Genomic DNA, 23681 nt, shown 5'->3' with positions numbered 1-23681 from the left:
CTAGCATTTTCTGAATTGAATAATATACCTCTGAACATTTTTTTCTCCGCACACATTTAGTCCTTTGCCTCTCCTGATGAGCTGATTCAACTAGTATAGAGAGGGAGGGAAAAGAGAGAGTTAGTCCGCCTGCATTGCCCACTTCAGATTTACACAAAATGCTTCTGATACTGTCTTGAAGTTTGCAGCAGTTTGTTAACTCTTTGATGTTTGGCAGTGCAGAGCTGGAACAGACCCTGTGGATCATCACGCATAGCTCCCGTTGGGGAGGCACAGCAGAGAATCAAACTCTCGACCAGATACGTAAATCGCTGAGCTATCTAGTTGGTTTTTGTGATTTAGGGAAAACCCAGTGCAGATCTTGCCTCTGTTTTGAACTCACTGGGTGGTTTTAGGCAAGTCACTGTTTCTCCACATCAGTGACTATCTGTAGCACGGGAATAAAATGCTGGTCTACCTCACTGGGTTGCAAGGATTATTGTGAACATACCTGAACACAAAGCATTATATAATCTTAAGTAAATATTATTGTAAGAACAGCAGACACCACCTCTGTAGCACAATTTGATTAGCATTACAGTAGTAACAGATGCCATTAAAAATATAGAAAACACTCCAAGTGTTTGTGTTGTTCTGTTGAATGCCATACATGTCTATTGTTAAAAATGTACAGGATAAACATTAATGCAGATTTTCAGAACGAGCTGGAATTTCTAGCATGTATACGTTACTGAAACAGCGACGTCTATGTTGGCTTGGGCATGTCATGAGAGTGGCTGATGGTCGGATTCCAAAAGATCTCCTGTATGGAAACTTAGTGCAGGGAAATTGCCCCAGAGGGAGACCCCAGCTGCAATACAAGGATATAGTATGAGCAAGTGGGATCTGAGGGCCTTACGAATGGACCTCAACAGATGGGAAACCTTGACATCTGAGCGTTCAGCCTGGAGGTAGGTGGTGCATCATGGCCTCTCCCATGTTGAAGAGGCGCTTGCCCAGCAGGCTGAGGCAAAGAGGCAGTCCTGAAATCAGCAAAATCAGGGAGATGGATGGGGTACAGATTTTATTTGTCTTCAGTATGGAAGGGATTGTCACTCTTGAATTGGCCTTCTCAGCCACAATAGACGCTGTTCCAAGTCCTCTATTCAGAGCATGTTACCATAGTTTCTCAAGACTGGAGGATGTCTAATCTAAGATTTTCAGTTGGCCCTATTTTTGCATTGCCAATATTGTGATAAACACTACTGCATCTAATATTTTAGATGTGTAGAATTCAGTCTGCGCTGTTCAAGAGATTAATCCACTGCAACTTTCATTTCTTTAGGATCTCTGTTTCCTCATCATGGTACTTTTGAGGTAATTAAAAACACAGACATTGATCTGGATAAAAAGATTCCTGAAGATTATTGCCCTCTGGATGTTCAAATCCCAAGTGATTTAGAGGGATCTGCTTATATCAAGGTTTGTCCAGATTGTGTTTTATGTATTTTGCTGGTGTTTTTGTAGAATATGAAACAACTAATTTTTCATCTTCCTTTTAAATACAGGTGTCTATTCAGAAACAAGCACCAGATATAGGAGATCTTGGTACAGTAAATCTATTTAAAAGGCCTCTTCTGAAGTCAAAGCCAGGTACATCGAAGTTCTTGGATATTGTGTCCCAGACTGTATATTTCTGAATATTGGATAATTCTCTGTGCTGTGAAGGCCTGGGGGAGAAAGCAAAATAGGGTATTACTGAATCCTAGTTTTAGCTGAAATTTTATATATTTACATGTCAGATATGGTAGATTCAAGAAGTATAAGACCTGCTAAATCTGATGCCAACTCCATCATCAGTAATCCTAGTGCTTCTTTAGTACACTGGAAATTCCATTGACTCAAAAATTATCCCAAAGTCTATCAATACAAGTTTTAAAAAGTCTGCCTGGTTCAGGATTAACCACAATTTAAAAATTACAGTGGTACCTCAACTTGAAGAACTTAATCCGTATTGGGACTGAGTTCTTAAGTCGAAACGTTCTTAAGTCGAAACACCATTTCCCATAGGAATGCATTGAAAACCATTTACAGGGGTGCCTCGCATAACGGCCGCCCCATTTAACGACGAATCCGCATAGCGACAATGTTTTTGCAATCGCTTTTGCGATCGCATAACGATGTTTCCTATGGGGGAAAATCGCTTTGCGACAATCGGTAGGCTGTTTTGCTTACCGATTTTCGCATAGCGATGTTTTTCCCCCAGCTGATCGGCGGTTCCAAAATGGCTGCTGGGTAAAACAGGGACGGATTCCCCGCATACCGGGCAGCTAAAATGGCTGGCGTATGGAGGATTTTCGCTTAAAAGGTAAGTTTTAAGCCCCTAGGAACACATTGAAGGGGTTTTGATGCATTCCTATGGGCTTTTTAATTTCGCATAGCGACGAATCCGTATAGCGACGATTTTTGCTGCACAGATTATTGTCGCTATGTGGGACACCACTGTAATTTGTATCTGCTGTTTTTTGTTCTTAAATCGAGGTGCTGTTCATAAGTCGAGGCATTCGTTCCCATAGGAACAAATGCAAAGCCGGTTAATCCGTATCTACCACTAGGTCAAAAAAAGAGCAGGAAAGGTTTGTGGTTTTTTTGAGGGGGCAGAAAATCAAGTGGACACTGTAAAACAGCTTCATGGATGCTCCTTCCTCTCCTCCCATTTCAAGCGAGGAAAGGAAAGATCTTGCAGCTTCCTTTCCAGAGCCAAAGGTGTCGTTTCTATGCCAGAACTGAGAGACTTTTAGCCCTCAAGCTGTTTTTGGAGTTCAGGTTAACAGAAGCCTCGTCTCATTGCAAAAGCTTACTTCCTAGTGATTTTTTTCCTTATGATTAAAAAAAAATGAAAATTTCTTTGCCTCTCACTCAGGTGCTGTGCACTGGCAGACGAAGCTGGAGACCGCACAGAACGTCCTGTTGTGCAAGGAAATCTTTGCTCAGCTCTCCCGAGAAGCTGTGCAAATTAAATCTCAGATTCCACACATCGTGGTGAAGAACCAGATCATTTCCCAGCCATTCCCAGGTAAGAATCCAAGGAATAATTCAGATGGAAATCTGGCAGATTTGTTGCTTCAGTAAAGCAAGAGGAGAGACCTTGAAGGAGCACTGACTGGCACAGTTATATCTTATCTTGCTTTCCTTTCTTGAAGGAAGTGCCCATGGGTCTGTCCCTCTCCCCAATTGACCTTCACGATAGTCATGTGATGCAGGTCAACCTGAAAGAGAGTGACCGGCCCAATGTCGTCTGGCCAGTCCGTTCCCTGGCTGCAGAGCGTGAGCTTCAGTCCTCCAAATTCCACTTCTGATCTCTGATTCCACCATCAAGACATGTCATTTACCACAATATTTTTTCAAGTCTTCTGAGATAGTGCTTTACTCTGTTAAGAGCGGGGTGGGCAAAATGCACCTCCAGGATATTTCCGCCACTGAAATTAAAAGCATGCAAGAAAGTCATTTTCTACCATGTGAAGCCTCTGAAAGTAAAGGTTTTGCAATAAAATAGATCACCTCAAAAAACCCAACATCACAAAGACATGAAACTAGAAGTGTATTTTTAGCAAGTGCGTATAGGCCAAATGAAGTAAAATAACCAAGGACAAAATTCAGTTGTTAGTTCCAGTTGAATCCATTGCTCACTCCTTCAACACTTAACCAAATCCCCACTGATTCAATGGATCTACTCTAGTTTGGGCTACCAGTGGGATTTAGGTCTAGAGGTGTAGTTCTGTGGATCACATGGAAAACTAAGCCATTTTCCTCTGTGTCATTTTGCAGGCTTGCAGCTGTCCATTTCCTTATGCCACTCTTCAGACGACAAAAAATCCCAAAGATCTGCATCTGAGAAACAAAGTCCTGAGGATCACCTTTATGTTCTTGAACATAACTTGCACCAACTGATCCGGGAGGTAATGGATTGTTAATACCAGATACTGTATTAACTTGGAAAAATTAACTTTTTTTGGATTATAGTTCCCAACATGCACACATCCATCCGGCATGCACAAGGTCTAAGAGATTAATCCTCAATTTTATCTAGATTCTACTTATGCTGAGAGAGACCTCTGGGCTTTTGCAAGATTGTATTCTCCTGCTTCAGTCCTGGTGCATACAGCATCCTGGACTACAGCACAATTGGTGGAGTGGGGGGCGCATTCTGGGAACTGTAGTGTAATGCAACTGGAGAGAGTGCATTCAGTGAAGGCAAATGTAGTATATTTGCAGAACAACTTCCAGTGGCTTGCTGATAAATATGCAGAGGCAAACAAACTTCACATAACTACCCCACATACGGAACTTGTCTGATCTCAGTGGGGAGATCTTAGCACACTGGGATCATCACAGTGGAGAAGACCCTTTTCCACAGCACAGCCAAGTGAGCATCACCAAGTTGTGATACCAGAACTTCTCCCCCAGAGCCTAAAGACAGGGCCTGTATGTTCCTCTGTAGTTTTCATTTCATGAACCCTCCTTGTTCTTGAAATGGGACTGAGAAAGTTATCCTGAGAATAAAAACTGCAAATCCATTATTTAAAAAACAGAGAAGCTTTTAGAGCCTTAAGAACCAGCCGGTTTTATTTGCCATAAGCTTTTGTGGGACGTAGCCCACTGCCTCTGATGAGGTGATGATGATGGAATAGACTGCAATCCATCTAAGCTTGCCTAGGAGGGAAAAATCTTATTAATATTTGTTGCTTGTCTTGTAGCCAACTCCTGAGGGTGCTGTTTTCCCCTCGCAGAGAACTAAGTCTAAGTAACATGCTTGAATATCATCTGTGAGAAGCTTCTGCTGATGCTTCTTGAGCATGTAGAATAATGTTCAAAAGCTAATGACACCGATCTCCAGGGCTCAGCATTCTGCTGTGTTCCCTTTTTTAGCTCGGACGGTCGATGGTTTGCAGATAACTTGCAGACTGATGTAGTCAAAGAGGAAATGATATTCTTTCCGTGGCCCTTTTTTCAAAATGTTGTCCGTGTTCTTGAACCTTGTAAGGCCAAAAGAGGAAGCTTGTTACTTGATACCAAAAGCATCTATCTGTGGGTTACATCTAAAGGGTTCCTCAGAGGAATACACCTTTGGATGCAAACTGTACAATAGAGGACAACTGTTTTGCTTCTGGTTTATTCAGAGCTTGGAATTCTTTCCAAGTACTTTCCAAAGCATGTTTCTGGATCAGAATTTCCCCTCCCAAAAAAATTCCAAGCCCTGATTTTGTTATAATAATTCCGTGATTGTTATGTGGTTTCTGATATTTAGCTGGAATCTGTCCATGCCTTACTTTCTTTTAATGTCATTTTCTCTGTCAGTTTCACAAGCAGACCCTGAGCTCTGCCATGATGCCACACCCGGCTAGTGCACCTTTTGGCCATAAGAGAATGAGACTGGCTGGACCTCAGGCTTTTGACAAAAATGAAATCAGTTCCTTGCAATCAAGCGAGGGGCTCCTGGAGAAGATTATAAAGCAAGCAAAACACATCTTTCTGAGGCGCAGGTATGGAACCATATCTCTGGAGGCTCTAATCATATAGCCTAGGGACTTTGCTTCTGTAGCAAGAGATTGCTGTACAAGCACTTCAGGTCTTGCAGAATCTGTACTTGTTTCTTGTAAATGGGTTTTTTCTCTCTCCAGAAGATTGCAGCTATCTACTTTCCATGTTCATTGGTCCTGGGGTTGCTCAGTTGTTGGGCAGTGTTGTCCATATGTAGTACCAGTAAATACAGTGGTGCCCCGCATAGCGACGATAATCCGTTCTGGATAAATCGTCACTACCTGGAAACGTCGCTATACGGGGCAAAAAACCCCATAGGAACGCATTGAAACCCCTTCACTGTGTTCCTATGGAGGATAAACTCACCGCTAAGCAGAAATCCTCCATCGGTAAGCAAGGAAACCACACGAAAACGCTGCGGATGGCCATTTTTTCTTCCGGCGGCCATTTTGGAACCGCCGATCAGCTGTTTTAAACCATCGCAATGCGAAGATCGGTAAGCAAAACGCTTACCGATCATCGCAATGCGATGTTTTCCCTATTTAAAACATTGCAATGCGATCGCTTTTGCGATCACAAAATCTGCATCGTTATGCGGATTCGTCGTTAAATGGGGCGCTCGTTTTGCGAGGCACTGTATCAGAGTTCAACAGTGTTACCTTTAAACAGTGATTTTCAGGATCTCCCTCTCTCTCTCCTGTGTGTGTTTTTTTCTGCAGAAGCAGTTCATAAATAATACATGCATACTGTCCTTATGAAGCCATGTGAAATATTAATGAGCAATATCGAAGCTTCCTTTTCAATTAGGCATCTTTGTCTTTAGCAGCTTTCATCGTGTTTCAGTGGTCTTGAGTATATAATCAATGTATGGCTGCATATATAGGCCTTTGTGAGGCGTGTGTAAGTAACTCAGCCAGACAGAACCAATTAATCTTTTTTTTCCTTCAGCAGGATAGAGAGGGGGAGGTTATCAAATATTGTGATATCTGACTTTTATGATTCTAGAACGGCTCGGACGATTGACAGTCTCGCCAGCCGCATTGAGGACCCCCAGATCCAGGCCCACTGGTCCAACATCAACGATGTCTACGAATCAAGCGTCAAAGTCCTGATCACCTCCCAGGGTTATGAACAGATATGCAAGTAAGTGTGAAATGGGCTAGAGTTATCAGAGGAGAGTGTGTGTTAATTAATCAGCTGTTTATATTTCGTAGTTATGTTTTTTGGGGGGGGAATGTGAGTTATACATGGATTTTGAACTACACAGGGGTCCGTTGCCCCTAACCCCCAGCATTACTGAAGGGAGGAGTGTATTATCATTATTTTGTTGTCCAGAATTTGGGAATGTTCCTGTTTGGGATTCCCAGCTCCTAGAATGTCCCATCCAGCATGGGCAGTGACTGTTTCTCTTGAGTGCTAGCATGGTGCATCGGCCCTCATCTGGTTGGAGGATTCTGAGAGTGGAGATACAGGAACGGAGGTTTTCTGAGACCTGCTTCTGCCTCTGTACTAATGCTTTCGTGTTTTCAAAGATCTATTCAGCTACAACTCAATATTGGAGTCGAGCAAATCAGAGTAGTGCACAGAGATGGAAGAGTGATCACTCTGTCCCATCAAGAGCAAGAGCTGCAGGACTTCCTTCTCTCCCAGGTAAAACCAATACTTTTTCCCGGCTCGAGTACATGTTGTGGGGCCATGGCTGGAGTTATATGTGCCTCTCTCCCTGTCTTCTAAAGTTAGTAGTGAATGTGGATTGCAGGCCATTCACCAAGCATATATTTGCAAAATGTGCATCAGACCATCACACGATCAGAATTTTTAAAAACTCCGTGCCAGGGAGCATGCTGATGTGTGCAGTTTGATTCCTCCTGCCAGAAGCAGCAGCTAAACAAGCCAAGGGTTTTGCCATCCATGATGGGGACTGCAAACTCAAAACTGTGGTTTATTCCTCTCCTAACAAGACAGAGACATCAGTCATTTGTTGTTGGGGGGTTTTTTTGGCCAATGACTTCAGCTTGTTTAGAACAGCAGGCGGGAAGTTGTAGTCCAAAAAGGTAACTCTTCCAAGCTCTGATTCAGGACCTTGTGACAAACAAGGCTACTCAGAGAAAGTCTGGCTTTCTTTAGCTGCTCCTGCTGACAATGCATGCAAGAATGATAGTCCTAAACCATGGAGAACTTACATTTGTAAGCATCTGGTTATATTATGATAAGTAGCAACTGCTCTGTATTTTTGCAGAAGAATTGCCAGCCATGCATGTAACAGAACCTAGGAAACACTGAAGTCCACACTAATACTTTCCCCCTTATTTATTTCAGATGTCCCAGCATCAGGTGCATGCAGTTCAGCAGTTGGCCAAAGTCATGGGCTGGCATGTGCTCAGTTTCAGTAATCACGTGGGGCTGGGCTCAGTGGAGAGCATTGGCAATGCCTCGGCCATAACTGTAGCATCACCCAATGGAGACTATGCTATTTCAGGTATTGTGCCAGGATGAAAACCCATTGTGAATTGCAGTTTTTTCATGTGCGATAATCATCCAAGTTTCCAGAGGATTCCAGACTTTGATTTGCACAGGTGGAGTGTTATGTGTCTGTCAGAGTATCTGGTCTAAAGCAGACAGTGAGCCTGCCATCTGAGGTTTGTTTAAGCAGGGTCTGGCTTGTCTTTCTCACTGTAAGTTAGATAACCCACTGATGGTTTGGTTCTATGTTATTTCATTCCTTTCTGGTGAGAGAGACAAATCAGGTTTGAACAACCAGCAAACAAGCTTAGGTGAAAAATCTTTGTAGAATTCTGTCACACTGTGACGTCCGCATGCACTCCCTGTGTGGGCTACATAGAAAGCAATTACGGTTTCAGAAGCTTATTTGATCAGAAGAAGGATTGGGGTACGTAGCCTTTCAAATGCTCTGAGAGCATTTGCTACGCTGGAAAAGGCCAGTGGGCCTTGCTATCCAGCAACATCTACAGGGCCACAGATTCCCACCTTGATCTAAGTGTTCTTAAAAAGTCAGACTCAACTAAACAGTATAGCATGCTGAGAAACTAAGTTTTTGTGCTATTGGTTGTTGTGGGTTTTCCGGGCTGTTTGGCTGTGTTCTTAAGGTTTTTTCCTCCCTATCGTTTTGTGGCCGGCATCTTCAGAGGACAGGAGTCAGAACTCTATCTGACTCCTGTGCTATTGCTATGTTAGGAGATACACTGAGCAGTTGTCTTTGATATTTTATATATACCATATTTTTTCCGTGTATAAGACGCCCCCACTTTTCTAACCCAAAATTAAGAAATCTAAGTGGGGCTTAGCAAGTGTAGGGGGGAAAGGGATCAAAGCACTGCAGGATCACTTTGATCCCTACTTTCCCCTCCACTTGTTTTTTTCTCTCCTCAGCTTACTTCCGCGTATAAGACAACCCTCGATTTTTTGTCTAAAGATTTTAGAAAAAAGTATAGTCTTATACATGGAAAAATATGGTAAATTGGGCTTTTTAAAGAAACAACCTGGAGACCTGCAGGCAATGATTTAGCTTGTAAATGAGAATTGATATACAGTAGAACACTCAGCCACTTTCTGCCTCAGCCTCCTTTGTTGAACTCTCTTGTTAAAAGCACACTAGTGTACTGCTGAATGCAGATCCAACACTTTCGTATTGACACACAGGGATGCATGTGCTTGCCTTCTTGCAGTGCGCAACGGTCCAGAGAGCGGCAGCAAGATCATGGTCCAATTCCCACGGTGCCAGTGCAAAGATCTCCCCAAAAGCGACGTGCTGCAAGACACCAAATGGAACTATCTTCGTGGCCCCTTCAAAGAAGTCCAATGGAACAAAATGGAAGGACGGAACTTTGTATACAAAATGGAACTCCTCATGGCAGCTTTGACCCCCTGCTCGTAGCTTTAAAAATGCAGAGGGACTTTTGTTTTGGTTCAGATCTTGACAAAAGGGAATGGTGGTTGAAAAAAACAGCAGGCAAGCTGAAGAAGCCGTTTAAAGTTATTTTTCTGCACTCTCTTTTCCACTCCTGATCATTCCGTGCATCCCCACCAAGTGACATAATAATTAAAACAATTCCTGTGGGTGTAACCGTTTCTCCTAGTAGCATCAAATGTCTTTCGTTCTGGATGGAATTCTTCCAGCAAGCTCAGCATCTTGGGTTAAACAATGCCATTTCTGAGAAGCTCTCTTGTAAGCTACACATCAAATTTGCACTTGTATTTTAATCATGGGAGTGTCTAGATTGCTTGCTTATATGCAGTAGGACCCCCTTATCTGTGGGATCAGTATCTGCTGATTTGCTAATCCACAGCCTGAAAGTATTAAAAGAAAAATCCATATAGTATTTATTTCTAATAATGGAGGTACCAGAATTGGCCACTAGAGGGAGCAAGAAATGCTATTAATAGAGTTTGCTATAATCCATGTTTTTGAGCATGGGGAGGTTTGGAATCGGAGTTCCCTCTTAAGCTGGGCGACTGCACTGTGTTGCATCAGGTGCATGCACCTACAGCCAGTGTTTCCTCCTCTTTGCTTCTGGTCACAACCAGAGCTGCATACAGGAGGGTGGAGTCTTGCCCAGCGGGGCCAAAACTGATCTCCCATGGATATGAGGGTCCTACTGTACTTCCTTCAGAAAAGAGCATTTTGCCCAGATTAGGAAGGGAAACTCCTCATCCTATCAAGGATAGGCACACATGGCTATCTAATTACTTTCCATAGTGATACATGACCACCGTATTTACAATCCTAGGTGGGACCGAAATATAATAAAAACAGAAAGAAGTCCTTTGCAAACCCTTTGTGAGATCTTTGCAAAAGTTGTGGTTTTTATCCACTCGGGGCCAAGGATTTTTGCCAGCAGAAAAAATGTTCACACCAGAATATATATATATATATAGTCGTGTCCTCAGAAGCTTCCATGGGTGGATGATTCACTCAATTTTTTCAGTCGGTCCCTCTTCTCACTGCAGGGAGCAAAGTAGCATTTTAAAAAATGGGTCACTTTTTGGTTTGGGGCAAAAAAAGGATGCAGCACCCAGGCGTTTTATAATTGCATACACAACACACACACAGTTTAGGAGAAAGTGAATTTGAAGTCATATTCATGTTAGCTGCGCAAGATGCTTTGCCTATAGAGTGGGAATGTTGGATGATGGTTCTGGCAACGCCGCTTCACAAGGTGGTCTGGATCCTCACCATCATGGTTGAAACATTAACTGACAGCCAACGCTCGGAACATTCTGCACACCACTGGGGATGGTAAAGTTTAAGAGTACCCAAACATGTCTTGCGCTGTTGTTATTCTCAGGAGAGTGCATGGTAGGAAGGTAAACAGATAATAAATGGGTACAAGCTCAGCTGGATTAAAAATTTCAGAAACACCAATTAAAATCTCCACTGAGCCATGAAGTTTATCAGAAGTCAATTATGGGCAGGTTGTTCTTTTACTGATCTGCCTGAGCTGATGACGAGATTACCACTGGCACTACTCTGAATATTGTAGAAAAGAGGAGAGAGAAAAATGGAATACAGTTGGACAATAGTATCCACAGGGGGTTGGTTCTAAACTCTCCTGCAGATGCCAAAAACAGGGATAGGCAAACCCTATACCAGTGGTTCCCAAACTTGGGCCTCCAGATGTTCTTGGACTACAACTCCCAGAAGCCTTCACCAGCACCTCTGCTGACCAGGATTTCTGGGAGTTAAAGTCCAAGAACATCTGGAGGCCCAAGATTGGGGACCACTGCCCTATACTGTATATAGCATAGTCTCTGGTTCTCTCTAGTGGCCAGTTCTGGTAATACACCTTGGAAATGCATATTTCTGAGGTTTTTTTTATTTAATTTCCATCAGTGCATAACTGAAACAGGAGGTACTGGTCCCACAGGTACAGCAGTCCTACTTTATTTATTTTTTCCTGGTCTGGCATCGAAAAATTAGTGGGGGAACTTCTAGATTATTATTCCAAATTCTTGCATCAAACAAAATACCAGTGACTTTGATGGGGGGGAAGACATTACCACCAGTTGCCTTTGTCTTTTTAATGTATTTTTAAATTTTGATATGTTAATAAACAGTTGCAGCATTTTAAAACAATTCAGTCTTCTTCCTACGTGCATTCAGGGCTATTGTGGGTAATCTTTAGCACCTTTAAGTCCTCAGCCATGTCATCCTGACATTACCAGTGGCAGGTCAAGTGTCTGAAGATGGTGCAGGTGAAATAACAGAAACCCTTCTGGAACATGCCCACTGTAAGTTATGGGACTGAAATGACAGCATCTCTCCGGCTTCCACAGGTCACTCTTTTCCATCAATCAGGCCACAAAAGAAAAGTACAAAAGCTTTTCTTTCTTCTTAAGTGAAAGAACCTGGTCTGTGCTTAAATAGTCCTTCGCTAACAGCCCATCACTTGCAGCTCAGTCTCTTCAGTTTCGCTGGCTGTGGAAAGAGGATATTGTTGATTTAAATCAGCTCAGTAGATGTTCTGAATAAAACAACAGCTAGAGTCCTGTGGTGCAGTGGTTAAACTTCTTTACTGCAGTCAAGACTCTGCTCACAACCTGAGTCTGATCCTGGCGGGCTCAGGTAGTCAGCTTGAAGTTGACTCAGCTTTCCATCCTTCCACAGTTGACAAATTTGATTACCCAGTTCACAAGGGGGGGGGCAATATGTAGCCAGCTGGAGAGTGCTTTAAGCTCTATTTGGTGGTAAATAAGCTGCACTTTTTGGCATCAGAGTCAACTTCACTGACATTGTAGTGGAAACTCATAACAAAATCACTAAAACAGGAAATTTGGGTTGCACATTCTCGGCAAGGTCTTTCGTAAATCTGAGCCATCTAACTCAAATTCTGTTCTTGGAAGTAAGAATCACCTTTTCATCTGTTTTTGTCATCAAAGTTCCAGACACTGTATAAACGGAAGTTCAGCCAAACGCTGTACTTAAGTGCCCAAAATAGATTTTTCATATGTGTTGTTCATATGGGTTGTTTCTACAGACACTTGTGAAATACACACTATCCTGTTATTATCATCTGTCTTGTGACCCCTGCCATCTTTCACTGTCAGCTGTGGCGTCCATAAACATTTCAGGTTTTTCTTTGTGGGGGAAAATCAATAAGAAATAAAAGGAGCTTGTGAAAATTCCTCCATCACGTTAGATAGCTGTTTTAGGTATCTGACTGCAGAGCTAGAAGTTGGGAGTTCAGTTCCCCATTGTGCTTCCCAGAAAAGCCAGCCTGTGTGGCCTTGGGCCAGCTGCACAAGCCCTGGAGACCCCCCAGAAAAGAGGGGGTGATAAAACAGTTCTGAGGCCTCTTTACTCAGAAAACCCTGAAAAGGGTTGCCCTATGTTAGAATTAACTTGATGGCACTCAGGTATTACAGGCACTCCTCACTTAACGACCGAGTTCTGTCCGTCTAGGTCATTAAGTGAGGAGCAATAATCGTGTATAAGGGAGAAATAAATCATATGTTGTTGAGAAGGGGCATGAGGAAGACGCAGGGATAGTTTTATGAGGGTCATTAAGGGTTGTAAATCCAAGTGGTCGTTAAACAGGTACTTTGTTAAGCAAGGAGTGCCTGTATTTATGTGCCTGAGAGTTATTTACTCTTGACTGCTACTAATTCTCCAGAGTTTCAGGCAAGGCGTTTGCCTTTCCCAGCCCTACCTGGAGGTGCCAGAGACGACCTTTTTTTTATTTTTTTAATTTTTTTTGCATACAAAATATGCATTTGATCACAAAGTTGTGGCTCCTCAGAGGACAGATCCAGAAGGAGCATAGATGTAAGAACCTAAGAAGAGCCCTGCTGGATGAGGCCAAGGGCCCCTCTAGTCCAGCTTCCTATATCTCCCAGTGGCCCCACATGAGACAACGAGAGACCTGTCTCCTCTGCATCTGGCATTTGGAGGTCCCTTCCCCTATGAATTCTTCAGTGTAGGAACTGAGCAGCTGAGACGTTGGCTTCCATAGTACTGTTTGTAGGAAAAGAGGAGGGCCGTTTCCAAGACAACCAACTCTTGGGCCTAAGGCTCATGTAATTATGCTTCTAGTGTTTACTCTTCAAGTCCCAGGACAGGTGTTTCCTACGCTCAGAGTAATGAATGAAATTTGGGGCCGGGACTGGATGGTATTAATGAGTGCTTTGGCTGAGGAGATGGTCCAGCTTGCTCCATATTGTCCCATGTGACTGGGACCAACGTCTCATAGGTTTCAGAGTGGGTCTTTTCCTAGCCCTTCTCAGAGTTCTGCAGCAATCTCTCTTCTATATCCTCACCAGACCTGGTGCAGCTTAGCTGCCAAAGTCAGCGGAGACCAGATGCGTTCCAAAGGCCAAGGAACACAGCTTTCCTCCTGGGTGAAGCACCCAGTCGTTGGGGACATGTTTTGCATCCAGAATGTTGCCTGTCCCAGTATCTCCAGTTTGAAGAAAAGCAGGCGGCAACAGGACCGGCTCGAGACCTTTTGCAGCCCGTAGCAGAGCAGCCAAGCGCATGGGGCTCTCCTGACCCTCAGCCAGGATACACAGTCAATGCTCTTAAATCAGCCATGTTATTTTGGCACCTGAAACACAAAACCCTACAAATGCAGCTGCTCGATACCCTGATCATACAAAAGAAAGACCCAAAAAAGAGTAAGAATGTTATGGCTTTTCTCCCCCCCCCCCCAGATCTGCTGCCTGCACCCCTGGCCGTGGGGCTAGAGAGCGAGAAACCCTTTGACCTGCGCTTGAAAGAAACAAGAAGGACAAGTTTGCTTGTTTGCACAGCGTCTCTGAGATAAGGGTGCTTTTTTCTTTCCCCCAGCAGGTGTTCTCGGCTGCTACAATGATAGTTCTGCAGTCAATAGTGTCTTGTGTTTGTCTACCTCGGCCCCAGAGTAGTGACCCCCCCCCAGTGGGACCTAGAAGGGTCCTGTACCTCAGCAATACTGTACAGTCTAAGGAAGGCACTGGAGGGAGAAAGGAGGAGCACATTGGAGAGGGTGGAGCAGGATGTTCAAACAGGAGACCTACTCCCTGAATAGGAGGAGGTTGAGGAACGCTCCTGGGCAGGTATGCTCTTGAGGAACCAGCTGAGAGCTACCAAGCTGAAGTGGATGTCCCTGAGGAACCCCTTCCACCCATTGACTAGGAGTATATTTACAAGGAGGACCCCTGGACAGGGGTAATCGTGTCACTGAGAGCCGCCCTGGGTGAGGTGGATGAACAGCTAGAACCTCAGATGCCCAAAAAAGCCCTCTTACTAAGGAGAGCACAAGCAATGGGAGAGAAGGCACCTTGATGACCAACCAAGTCCCAGAAAGCCGTGAGCCGTCCAGCCGAGACCCTGACGGAGGAAACGTCACTGAGCCCACCACAGTCAACAAACCAGGACAATACAAGGGAACGTGAATCTAGTGGGCTCAGACTTTTTATCCCAGTCAGGGATGGAAATGAGTCTGGAACATGTTACTGCTAGTTTGAAAGTTGTCCCTGAACCCCTATTGATCACTCTCACTTCATTGCGACCACCGGTGTTGTTGTTTATGGAACAAGAGATGGGGAAATGAGCAGTTCCCTATCCAAACAAAAACGAAACCAGAGAATCTCTTCAGTTAGAAAGCAAGGGAACCTAATGCCTAAATCTAATGGATTTAGTAAATCTGCTCTAGCTGGTACCAAATGGATCCAGGTCTCTGATATTCATGGATTCTTTAGTTAATTTGTGTTTTTTCCTTTGATTACCTTTGAGTTGACTCCTCTCCATCTGAAGCAGGTGAACAGATTTATTGCATAACCACATAAGGCAGACTAGAAGGCCGGACACGGCTGTGAGAAAGGCAAAAAAGACAGCTACGAAGTGCAAGTCTTCATAGAGAATCTCTAAAGAAGAAAGGAGACACATAACATGATGACCATCGATGATGGACGTCTGACGTTTAAGAGGCTGCGAGAAAAGAAATGGTGGCCAATACTGCTCAAACTTATTTTGTGCAAACCATCTTGGCTCTATCAACTTGCCTGATTCTGAATTTAGCTATCATATTCCACTACCTGAGTTGTCCCACATTTGCTTTTCACATGCAATGGTAGATACCCAACTTAGAGCAGATACTTTTTGGCCATGGCTCCTGAAGAATTCCGGGAGCTGCGGACTGAAGAAGAATACCTCTTTTAAGCTGTGTTCTATGGTAGAGAATGTGATCACAGCTTTCAAAAAAGGCAGCCATATTAGTTTGTTGTCTGTTGCAGTGAAACAGGCAAAGGGTCTTAGGCCACCTTATAGACTAAGGTAGCCATTCTCAACGGGGGTCATATGCCCCCCTGAGGAACCCTGGGACATTTGAAGGGGGCGACAGATTCATCTGTTCATGTTGTATCCTTGTTTGTACACAGCCCAAGGCTTTCCTTGTTTGACAGGGGCCCTAGAACCTGAGAAGAGCTCTTAAGAACTGCTGGATAGCCCAGTGGTTGAGAGTTCAATCCCCCACGTTGCCTCCTTGACAGGGGCTGAACTTGATGAACAATCTAGAGGGGTGGGGTAGATGTCAAATAAATAAATAAATAAATAAATAAATAAATAAATAAATAAATAAATAAATAAATAAATAAATAAATAAATAAACCACAGGGTCACTTCCAGCTCTGCAGTACTGAAACGTTAAGAGTTGTGGCCAAACCAAGGTTGAGAATGGGTAGACTAAGACTTAAATTAGCATACGTTTTCGTAGACTTTTGTCCATGTCTTCAGATCTGAAGATGGCATTCTATAAAAATTTATATCAAATAAAAGGAAGTTGTTTTTGTTACAATAACTTAGTATTCAATGAAAAATTGAAGTATAATGGAAGAGGTGAGGAGTAGATTCCACACCAGAAGAGATGTTGTAAGAGACTGACACCAGTTGAACGACTCTTATTTCCTACCATAAACATTCAATAGGATGGTGCCGTAGAAGGTGATCCCGAACTCATCCCTCACTGTGACTAAATAATAACCAGAATCTCTCAGATCCACCTTCAGGAGCTGAAGAGAGCCATTTTCATAAACGTTCACTCGGTCTTCGTAACCGCTGGATATGTTGGTGTAACTTGCTGGCTTCCACTCTGCAACTTTTGTGGTGCCCCTGGGTGATGTGTGTTTCCACTCGATGACCGGGGGCCTCTGGCAGGCATATGCAACCGACAGCAAAACGTTCTGCCCAACGGTGGTGTTCACACTGGGTTGGGATACTCGTAATGACACTTCTTCTCCCTGGGCTGAACACAAAGAAAAACAATCTCTTAACTAAAGAGTTTGCAGAGAACAACCCTTAATTTGAAGATGCTCTCAGACTGAAGTCCAGAAGTGTTGAAGGACACAGAAGACATGAATTCTCCATCTCGCAACCGACTGAACAAGTACACAAATACCAGAGTGTTTTTTTTTCTCCAATATGGTGAAACGATTGTTTTCATCTTTATATGATAATGATTTCTTTATTTGTATTTATAAATTGGCAGAAACATTTTATACAAATCACTGTCCCCTTAGGGCAGTAGTTCCCACCCTTGGGTGAGGCAGGTGTTCGTGGACTGCAATTCCCAGAAGGCTTTCCCCACCACCTCTGCTGACTGGGGTTTCTGGGAGTTGCAGTCCGAGAACATCTGGAGGCCATCTGCCAAGGTCGGTTGGACTGTAGGAGCTTAGACTAGATGGCCTTGGCACTCGTCTCCAAGGAGGAGGATGGATGAGATGACCTTCATGATTCTTTGTCAGTACTGGGCAATGTAGACCAATGGTTTGATCCACTATGGTGTGACATTGTAGTTTTCTATATTGAACATTGGAAATGGGAGAAGGTCCCCCATTTGGGGGGCACCAGGCCAATGGACAAAAATAGATTCAGCACCTTGGAGAGCACTCTTAAAGTTTGAACTGAAACCCAGAATGGATTCACTGCATCTGTGAAATCAGAGACGTCTGCCTCCACTGAACTGCAGGGCTCAAAATGAATGGCTCGGACACTGGTACTGCTGCTGCCCCCCAAATGTGCCACCTGAAACAGTTTCCTCACTGTGCCAAACAGCAAGATTGGGCGCTAGTTGTGGAGCAAGGGGCAGAACCAAAACAAAGCAAAGCAAGACAGTCTTTCCAATAGCAGCATACTATTGGCACTGTTATTCAGAAGCTTCTAAACGAAGAGTATAACTGCCTGCACTCTTTGTGTATGTGGCTCATTCTATTGCTGCTGTCTGAAATTATTGATTAGCATTCTACAGCAGGAATTTATAGCCCATTTGCAGCATCAGAAGCAATCTGTGCTGCGCTCTTCCCAGCTGCACTGCAGATCTATTGGCAAGCAAACACGGCCACTGAGACCTGCTTGGTTTGACCCTGTATTTAACTCCCCTATCTCACACTTCCTTGAAAACAGCAAGTCAGATTTCAGTTAGAAACTACTGTTAACAGGGAAAAACAAAGAGCTGGTAGGACAGCAAGCCTATGGGGTTATTCATGTAAGCACCATGTACACAAGTATACAACCATTCCTCCAGTTCACATCAACACAGTTTAGCTTTCAAAATCCATTAGAAAATTCTGGATGAAATTGCTCTTTGTAAGTCTAAACATCTATAATTTCAATTGCCAGGCCAGACACTTTCTAGTCCCAGAAATTTCAGGAGCTAAACCTGAGTCCAGGATGTGTAACAACTGCAAAATACAGCATGTGTATGTTGTGTATGCATGCATGAGACACAGAGATGGGCAACAGGGATGACCTACATTACGTCTGAAAAATGGCAATACCTATAAGCCAGAATCCTGCTCTTCCTCCCAACTAGAGTAGACCTATTTTGATAAGGGTTACAGAGATAGAAATTGGGACTTCCATTCCCTGCTGCGTCTCCCAGGAAAATAGCCAACCTGTGTAGATTTCAGCAAGCTGTCTAGTTCTAGGGGCACCTCCAGAAGGGAATGGCAAGCCACTTCTGCGTCTATAAACCCTGGAAAGGGTCCTAATCACATGATGGCATGCAATTATTATTATTTTCCAGTTGAGATTAGAGGTAGGACGCTGGCCATGATAACCTCAAACTTCCTCCTTCTCCATCGCGGTTTGCCCTGGAATTTATACTCCTGACTGAAGGTGTGGGAAAGCCTAGCAGTTCCCCAACACTTAATCTGACACTCTAAGGCCTGGCAGGCCTAGCTAGCAGCCACGGTGCTGAAGCTGCACACAAACAACTCATAACTCTAATGTTCTGTACTGTCTCTTTCAGAGGGGAACCCTGAGGGTCCCATGGCTAACTGGCCTTATTAAAGGAATAGGGGGGGAAATGCTTTCTGCTGTCACTGGAGGCAAACCCTATAGCCCTGCATGTCTGAATCGGGTGCTCTGTGGTAGGAGCATGAGTGCCTATGTCAGCTCTGTCTCCTGAAATTATTCAGCGCTTGAAGAAGAGCTTGTAAGCACCTTTGGCTAAATGCACGTCCCAGCCTCCTTCACGTTGGAGCCCCACTGAGACCTGGGAGTTCTGCAAGCATCCTGCTGAACACACATACAAGTTTTCGTTCAGACCTTTATCTGTAATGCACAAAGGCTTGATTGCCTTCCATGCTGTAGAGGAGCATACACTATGGAGGAGGGCTTACGGCCATGCCCTCAGACCCAATGGTTAGAGTCCTATCAGTTAGTTAGGCAACCTTCAGTCTCAAAAGACTATGGTGACGTGCTCTGTATGGGGGACTTGGAACAGCGTCTAGTGTGGCTGAGGAGGCCAATTTGAGAGTGACAATCTCTTCCACACTGAAGACAAATCCAACCTGTTCCCTGTCCAGCTCCCTGGTTTTGCTGCTTTTGTGACTTCCTCTTTGCCTCAGCCTGCTGGACAAGGGTCTCTTCAAACTGGGAGAGGCCGTGATGCAACGCCTGCCTCCAGGCTGAACGCTCAGATGTCAGGGTTTCCCATCTGTTGAGGTCTATTCCTAAGGCCTTCAGATCCCGCTTGCAGATATCCTTGTATCGTAGCTGTGGTCTCCCTCTGGGGCGGTTTCCCTGCACTAATTCTCCATACAGGAGATCCTTTGGAATCCGACCATCAGCCATTCTCACGACATGCCCAAGCCAACGCAGAGTCGTATCAACATGTTCATAAAAATGCCTGAACATAGTTTCTGGGTAGTACTGTTGCCCATTTTCAGAAGGTAATATAACACTGTGTATATTACACCTATTGTCAGGAAGAGCTGGTGGGCATTTCTCAGAATTGATGGCGTCCATAGGTGGACTCACCCCAATATCCTTGGTTGCCACCACAAACACAAGGGATCACATTAGTGTCCCTTAAGCTACCGGTTCCCAACCTTGGGTAAACCAGGTGTTCTTGGACTGCAACTCCCAGGAGCCCTTCACCACTAGCTGGCTGGGGTTTCTGGGAGTTGCTGTCCAAGAATGCTTGGGTTACTCAAGATTTGGAACCACTGCCTTGAACAATAATTTCTAAAGGGCTACTCACTTAAATGGTTACTCACTAGACAGGTATGTGTTTCCATCCTTCCATTGGGAAAAGCTCTATGGCTCTGTAGCACAACATATGCGAATAATACTTCAATCTGGTTTAATTAATTTTAACTGCATGTGATCAAGATGATAGGTAGAAAGTACTTAGAAGAGATTTACCATTCCTTCCTTCTCGGAGTGTTCTATGTAGTTTTCCTAGGGCGACACAGGCTGATTCCTTTTGCAGGAGCCATGGAGAAACATGGATTTCCTGGCCCCTGGCTCCACAGCCAGGTGTTCTCGTTTACTTTTCTCTTAATTGAGAACCTTGGCTTGGATTAAATGATAATATGTTCCGGCTTTTTTAAAGGAAGTCTATTCAAGTCTTCGGCCTAGGTGTGCATGATTCAAAGGTTCGTGCCGGGCACCCCAACCCTGCCCTACCCAGAAGTCATGCAGACTTTTGCAAATTCAGTATAAAAGTTTGTATGTACCCATACAGTGCATTAAGGAACTGTAATATATTAATAAACACTTCTGTCTGCCATATAGAGCCTCGTGGCGCAGTGGTTAAAACGCTGTACTGCAGCTAAAACTGTGCTCACGACCTGGGGTTCAAATCCCAGGTAGCCGGCTCAAGGTTGACTCAGCCTTCCATCCTTCTGAGGTCGGTAAAATGAGTACCCAGCTTGCTGGGGGGGCAATGTATTGCCTGTATAATTAAAATTGTAAACCGCCCGGAGAGTGCTTGTAGCGCTATGGGGCGGTATATAAGTCCAATAAATAAATAAATAAATATAGCACCCTATGTGGCTCATGACCAGAGCAAAGGAGCACCTCCAACAATCATAGGAATGATGCACACATACACACCTCTCTCAGTCTGCAAGCTACACCGACGTAATGTGCATGCTGAATCACACAGAAATGGCTTAAAGGAAAACGACATACACACACCCCATGAAAGCAAACAGAGACAAACCGGCTTTGCCTTGCCACAACGCCCACCTTATATTCCTCTTTTGGGTTGTGTTGTGTTGTGTTGTTTTGGGTTGCCTTATTGTCCCCCATTGTTGCTTTTAAAGAAAGAAGCAAACGGCCTCCTCAGTGTTATTACTACATATAATAAGGTGGAAAATCTCTGGTCAAGATGACCTTTAAGGAGAATCCCTTGCAAGCGAGTCGGTGATTCTGGTTGCAAAATATTTAGTGGGAGCAAATAAAGCAAGGAAGGGAACAAGAAACCAAGCTGAACAAAATAAAAAACACCTCGTTGGACAAACATAGTTGGGCAGGACCCCACGGTGTTTACCCAATGACTCTGAAGGACCGGCGTTTGTCTAAAGGGAAGCCGCCTCCTGTACTTTCTCCTTGTGTGCTAATGAAGACTGAATTACGTGCTGGACCTGTCGTGAGGTGGGGAGGCCCAGCCAGGCCCATTGAGTCTGGGCCCTTTCTTTTATGGAAGTTGTCAAATTTAGATTTCTGTCACTATCACCAAACTAGTCAAAGAGGCTGTATGTTAATTTCATTTCATTTTTTAATATATGAACAGCCTCAGTGATGATTGCTCGCTGTCTTTGCTGCCCTTCAGCAAGCGGGCAAAGACTTTTCCCTTTAAGTGGGTCCCCCCCCCCCCGGGTGACTTGCTGTCTAAGAAAAATTGGATTTGTACTTTATCTACTAATTTCAATGTTGTATTATTGTTCTTTCTTAATTTGTTGTTTAAGCTTTTAATATTGTTTCTTTTTCTTTTTTCAATACTTTAAGCTGCCATGAGTCCTATTTAGGACAAAAATGGGATATGGATATTTATTTATTTATTTTATTCAAATAAATAAATAAATAAGCACGCACACAATGAAATAAAACCATCGAGTAGCAAAAATCTCCAGAGTAAGTGCTGGGACACCTAAAACTTTGCCATCAGAGAACTGGGATGCACATAATGCTACCATGTTCTTAGCTGGACTGCAGGTATGTACTCCTATTTTTATCATTTATTTGCCCACAAGAAAAGGGTTGCATTGCAGCTACATAATATTGCATTCTAATTGCTAATTTTGCTCCAGTGCACAGAGCATAAGCCTAAGTGCCAGGCTGCATTCCTTCCCATTGCTAAGCACAACCATCCTAATGAATAATACTTTTTCACTCTGTCCACTTTGGCTGAAGGCCAAAATGGCTACACTTCACCACAGGAGGAAAGGTTAAAAAAGGCTGAGGGGTTGGAACAGAGATGAAGCAGAGAAATAACCAGAACAAGCTTGGTCCCTTGTCTCCCAGTAGAATTTTTGCTCACCATTTACACCTATATGTCTTTGGAAAATGGTTAGGAGAGGGACTGAAACTCCCTCAAAACAACCAACAAAATCTCCTGGTGTAAATCTATTCTGTGGCTGCGTTTTGGAGTACCATGTGCAGTCTGGTCAGCCAATGGACTCGATTGGCAGAGATAAACAAAATGGGTTCGTTTTCACCTGGTGTCATTGCCCTTCGGAACTCCCCGCCACAAGATGTGGCAATCAGCCTTGGCTCAGATGGCTTTAAAGACAAACCGCTAAGAGGGAAATAAATGCAGACTAGAACAAGGCACCTGGAACAAAACATTATGGTGTATAGAGTGTGAGCCAGCCATCTCTTCTTTCTTGCTACTCTAGTCATATAGTTACTGCTCCCCCAGAGTTTACCATGCCTTTCCCACACTACAAAAGACAGTCAGCATTCCATGACCACTGGCTAAGTTCAAATTCCCACCAAGCTGGTTGTGTATCTCTCCTCATACACACATACCCTCTCCTTTCTCATCCCTAAGTTCTTTTTGTATGCCTCCACCCAAAAGGCACAGGAATGTTTTACAAAAGGGATAAGATAGGTACAGAAAAGACTATACGGGGACCCTGGAACGTGAGAGATACAAGGGGGGGGCAAAACCTGCAGAAAAGGTCAGAGAAAGACAGGAAAGTGGAAGGAGAAAGTCCAAGGCACTTACCCAGGAAAGCCCACCCTGCCACGAGACAGAAGGTGATGATGGCAAGTTGGAAATGTGGTCCACAGCCCTGCAGGCAGGCAAGAGGCCTCATCAGAAAAGTAGGTAATGCTCATCGGAGTTCATTTAGCCAAGAGTCCAGAGCCACATGTTAGATTCCAGGGGTGGGTGGGTGGAAGAGTAAGGAATCTTGCTTCTTTCCCCCTCTTCCATGTGCTATTCCTACAGCCCGCACAGATTGCAATCCAGAGGACTGTGTTAGCAGCTGGAGGCTCCATGTCCCTGTGTTTCCTTGTACATATTTCTTTCCCACTCTGAGAATTCACTGAATTGTTTGATGAGAAAAAAGCATGCCTTCTGCCTCACTCAAGTTTACGCCCTCGAAAATCCGCTGATATTGATTTAGGGCACGGTTGAGTGAAGGAGATACCCGAGAACAGTGTAAATATGCACGCCAGCCAGGAAATGAGCCAGCCAGCCAGCTCTGCAGCATGACGTGGCCGCTGGCAACTTGGTCATTATGTTCTGGCTGTTATACCGAAATGGGCTTCCTCCTGAGCAAGATCCGTGCACTGTCTTCGATGGGGCAACCTGGCTTTAAAATGTGATTTGAGAAACGGCTGTCATTTCAGAATAAACCTAATAAATGATTCACTTGGGCCCATTTCAGTTGCATCATGACAATGCTTCTCTACAAGAGTGGGGAAATCT

The 23681-nt window shown here is 44.0% G+C and overlaps 2 protein-coding genes across 2 annotated transcripts in view; one reads left to right on the top strand and one right to left on the bottom strand.

The window, feature by feature from the left end:
- Positions 1–11614, top strand: part of MED17 (mediator complex subunit 17) — a 16358-nt gene extending 4744 nt beyond the window's left edge. The window contains exons 4-12 of the mRNA XM_072993592.2: positions 1325–1461; positions 1548–1632; positions 2903–3055; positions 3808–3938; positions 5338–5522; positions 6526–6663; positions 7053–7170; positions 7840–7999; positions 9207–11614. Of these exons, the coding sequence (XP_072849693.1) occupies positions 1325–1461; positions 1548–1632; positions 2903–3055; positions 3808–3938; positions 5338–5522; positions 6526–6663; positions 7053–7170; positions 7840–7999; positions 9207–9415 (1316 nt within the window). The 3' untranslated portion in view covers positions 9416–11614. The remainder of the gene's footprint in view (positions 1–1324; positions 1462–1547; positions 1633–2902; positions 3056–3807; positions 3939–5337; positions 5523–6525; positions 6664–7052; positions 7171–7839; positions 8000–9206) is intronic.
- VSTM5 (V-set and transmembrane domain containing 5) lies at positions 11575–23663 on the bottom strand. The gene is made up of 4 exons (XM_078390122.1): positions 22974–23663; positions 16425–16757; positions 15244–15381; positions 11575–11956 (listed from the first exon to the last, which is right to left on the bottom strand). Exons 1-4 carry the CDS (start codon positions 23062–23064, stop codon positions 11913–11915), a joined length of 606 nt encoding a protein of 201 aa, XP_078246248.1. The 5' UTR covers positions 23065–23663; the 3' UTR covers positions 11575–11912.
- Positions 23664–23681: the final 18 nt, after the last annotated feature.

The sequence above is a fragment of the Pogona vitticeps genome, chromosome 3 (genome assembly GCF_051106095.1).
Source record: "Pogona vitticeps strain Pit_001003342236 chromosome 3, PviZW2.1, whole genome shotgun sequence".
Lineage (NCBI taxonomy): Eukaryota > Metazoa > Chordata > Lepidosauria > Squamata > Agamidae > Pogona > Pogona vitticeps.
This window is presented reverse-complemented; position numbering and strand designations above follow the sequence as displayed.

Bases quoted from the DNA above. Each gene is read 5' to 3' on its own strand.
- VSTM5 (XM_078390122.1), bottom strand. From the start codon at position 23,064: ATGAGGCCTCTTGCCTGCCTGCAGGGCTGTGGACCACATTTCCAACTT. The intron at 16,758-22,973 runs GTAAGTGCCTTG...CTTTGTGTTCAG, and splicing joins GGCAGGGTGGGCTTTCCTGG to CCCAGGGAGAAGAAGTGTCA. The intron at 15,382-16,424 runs GTAGGAAATAAG...TTTCTTCTTTAG, and splicing joins CATCCTATTGAATGTTTATG to AGATTCTCTATGAAGACTTG.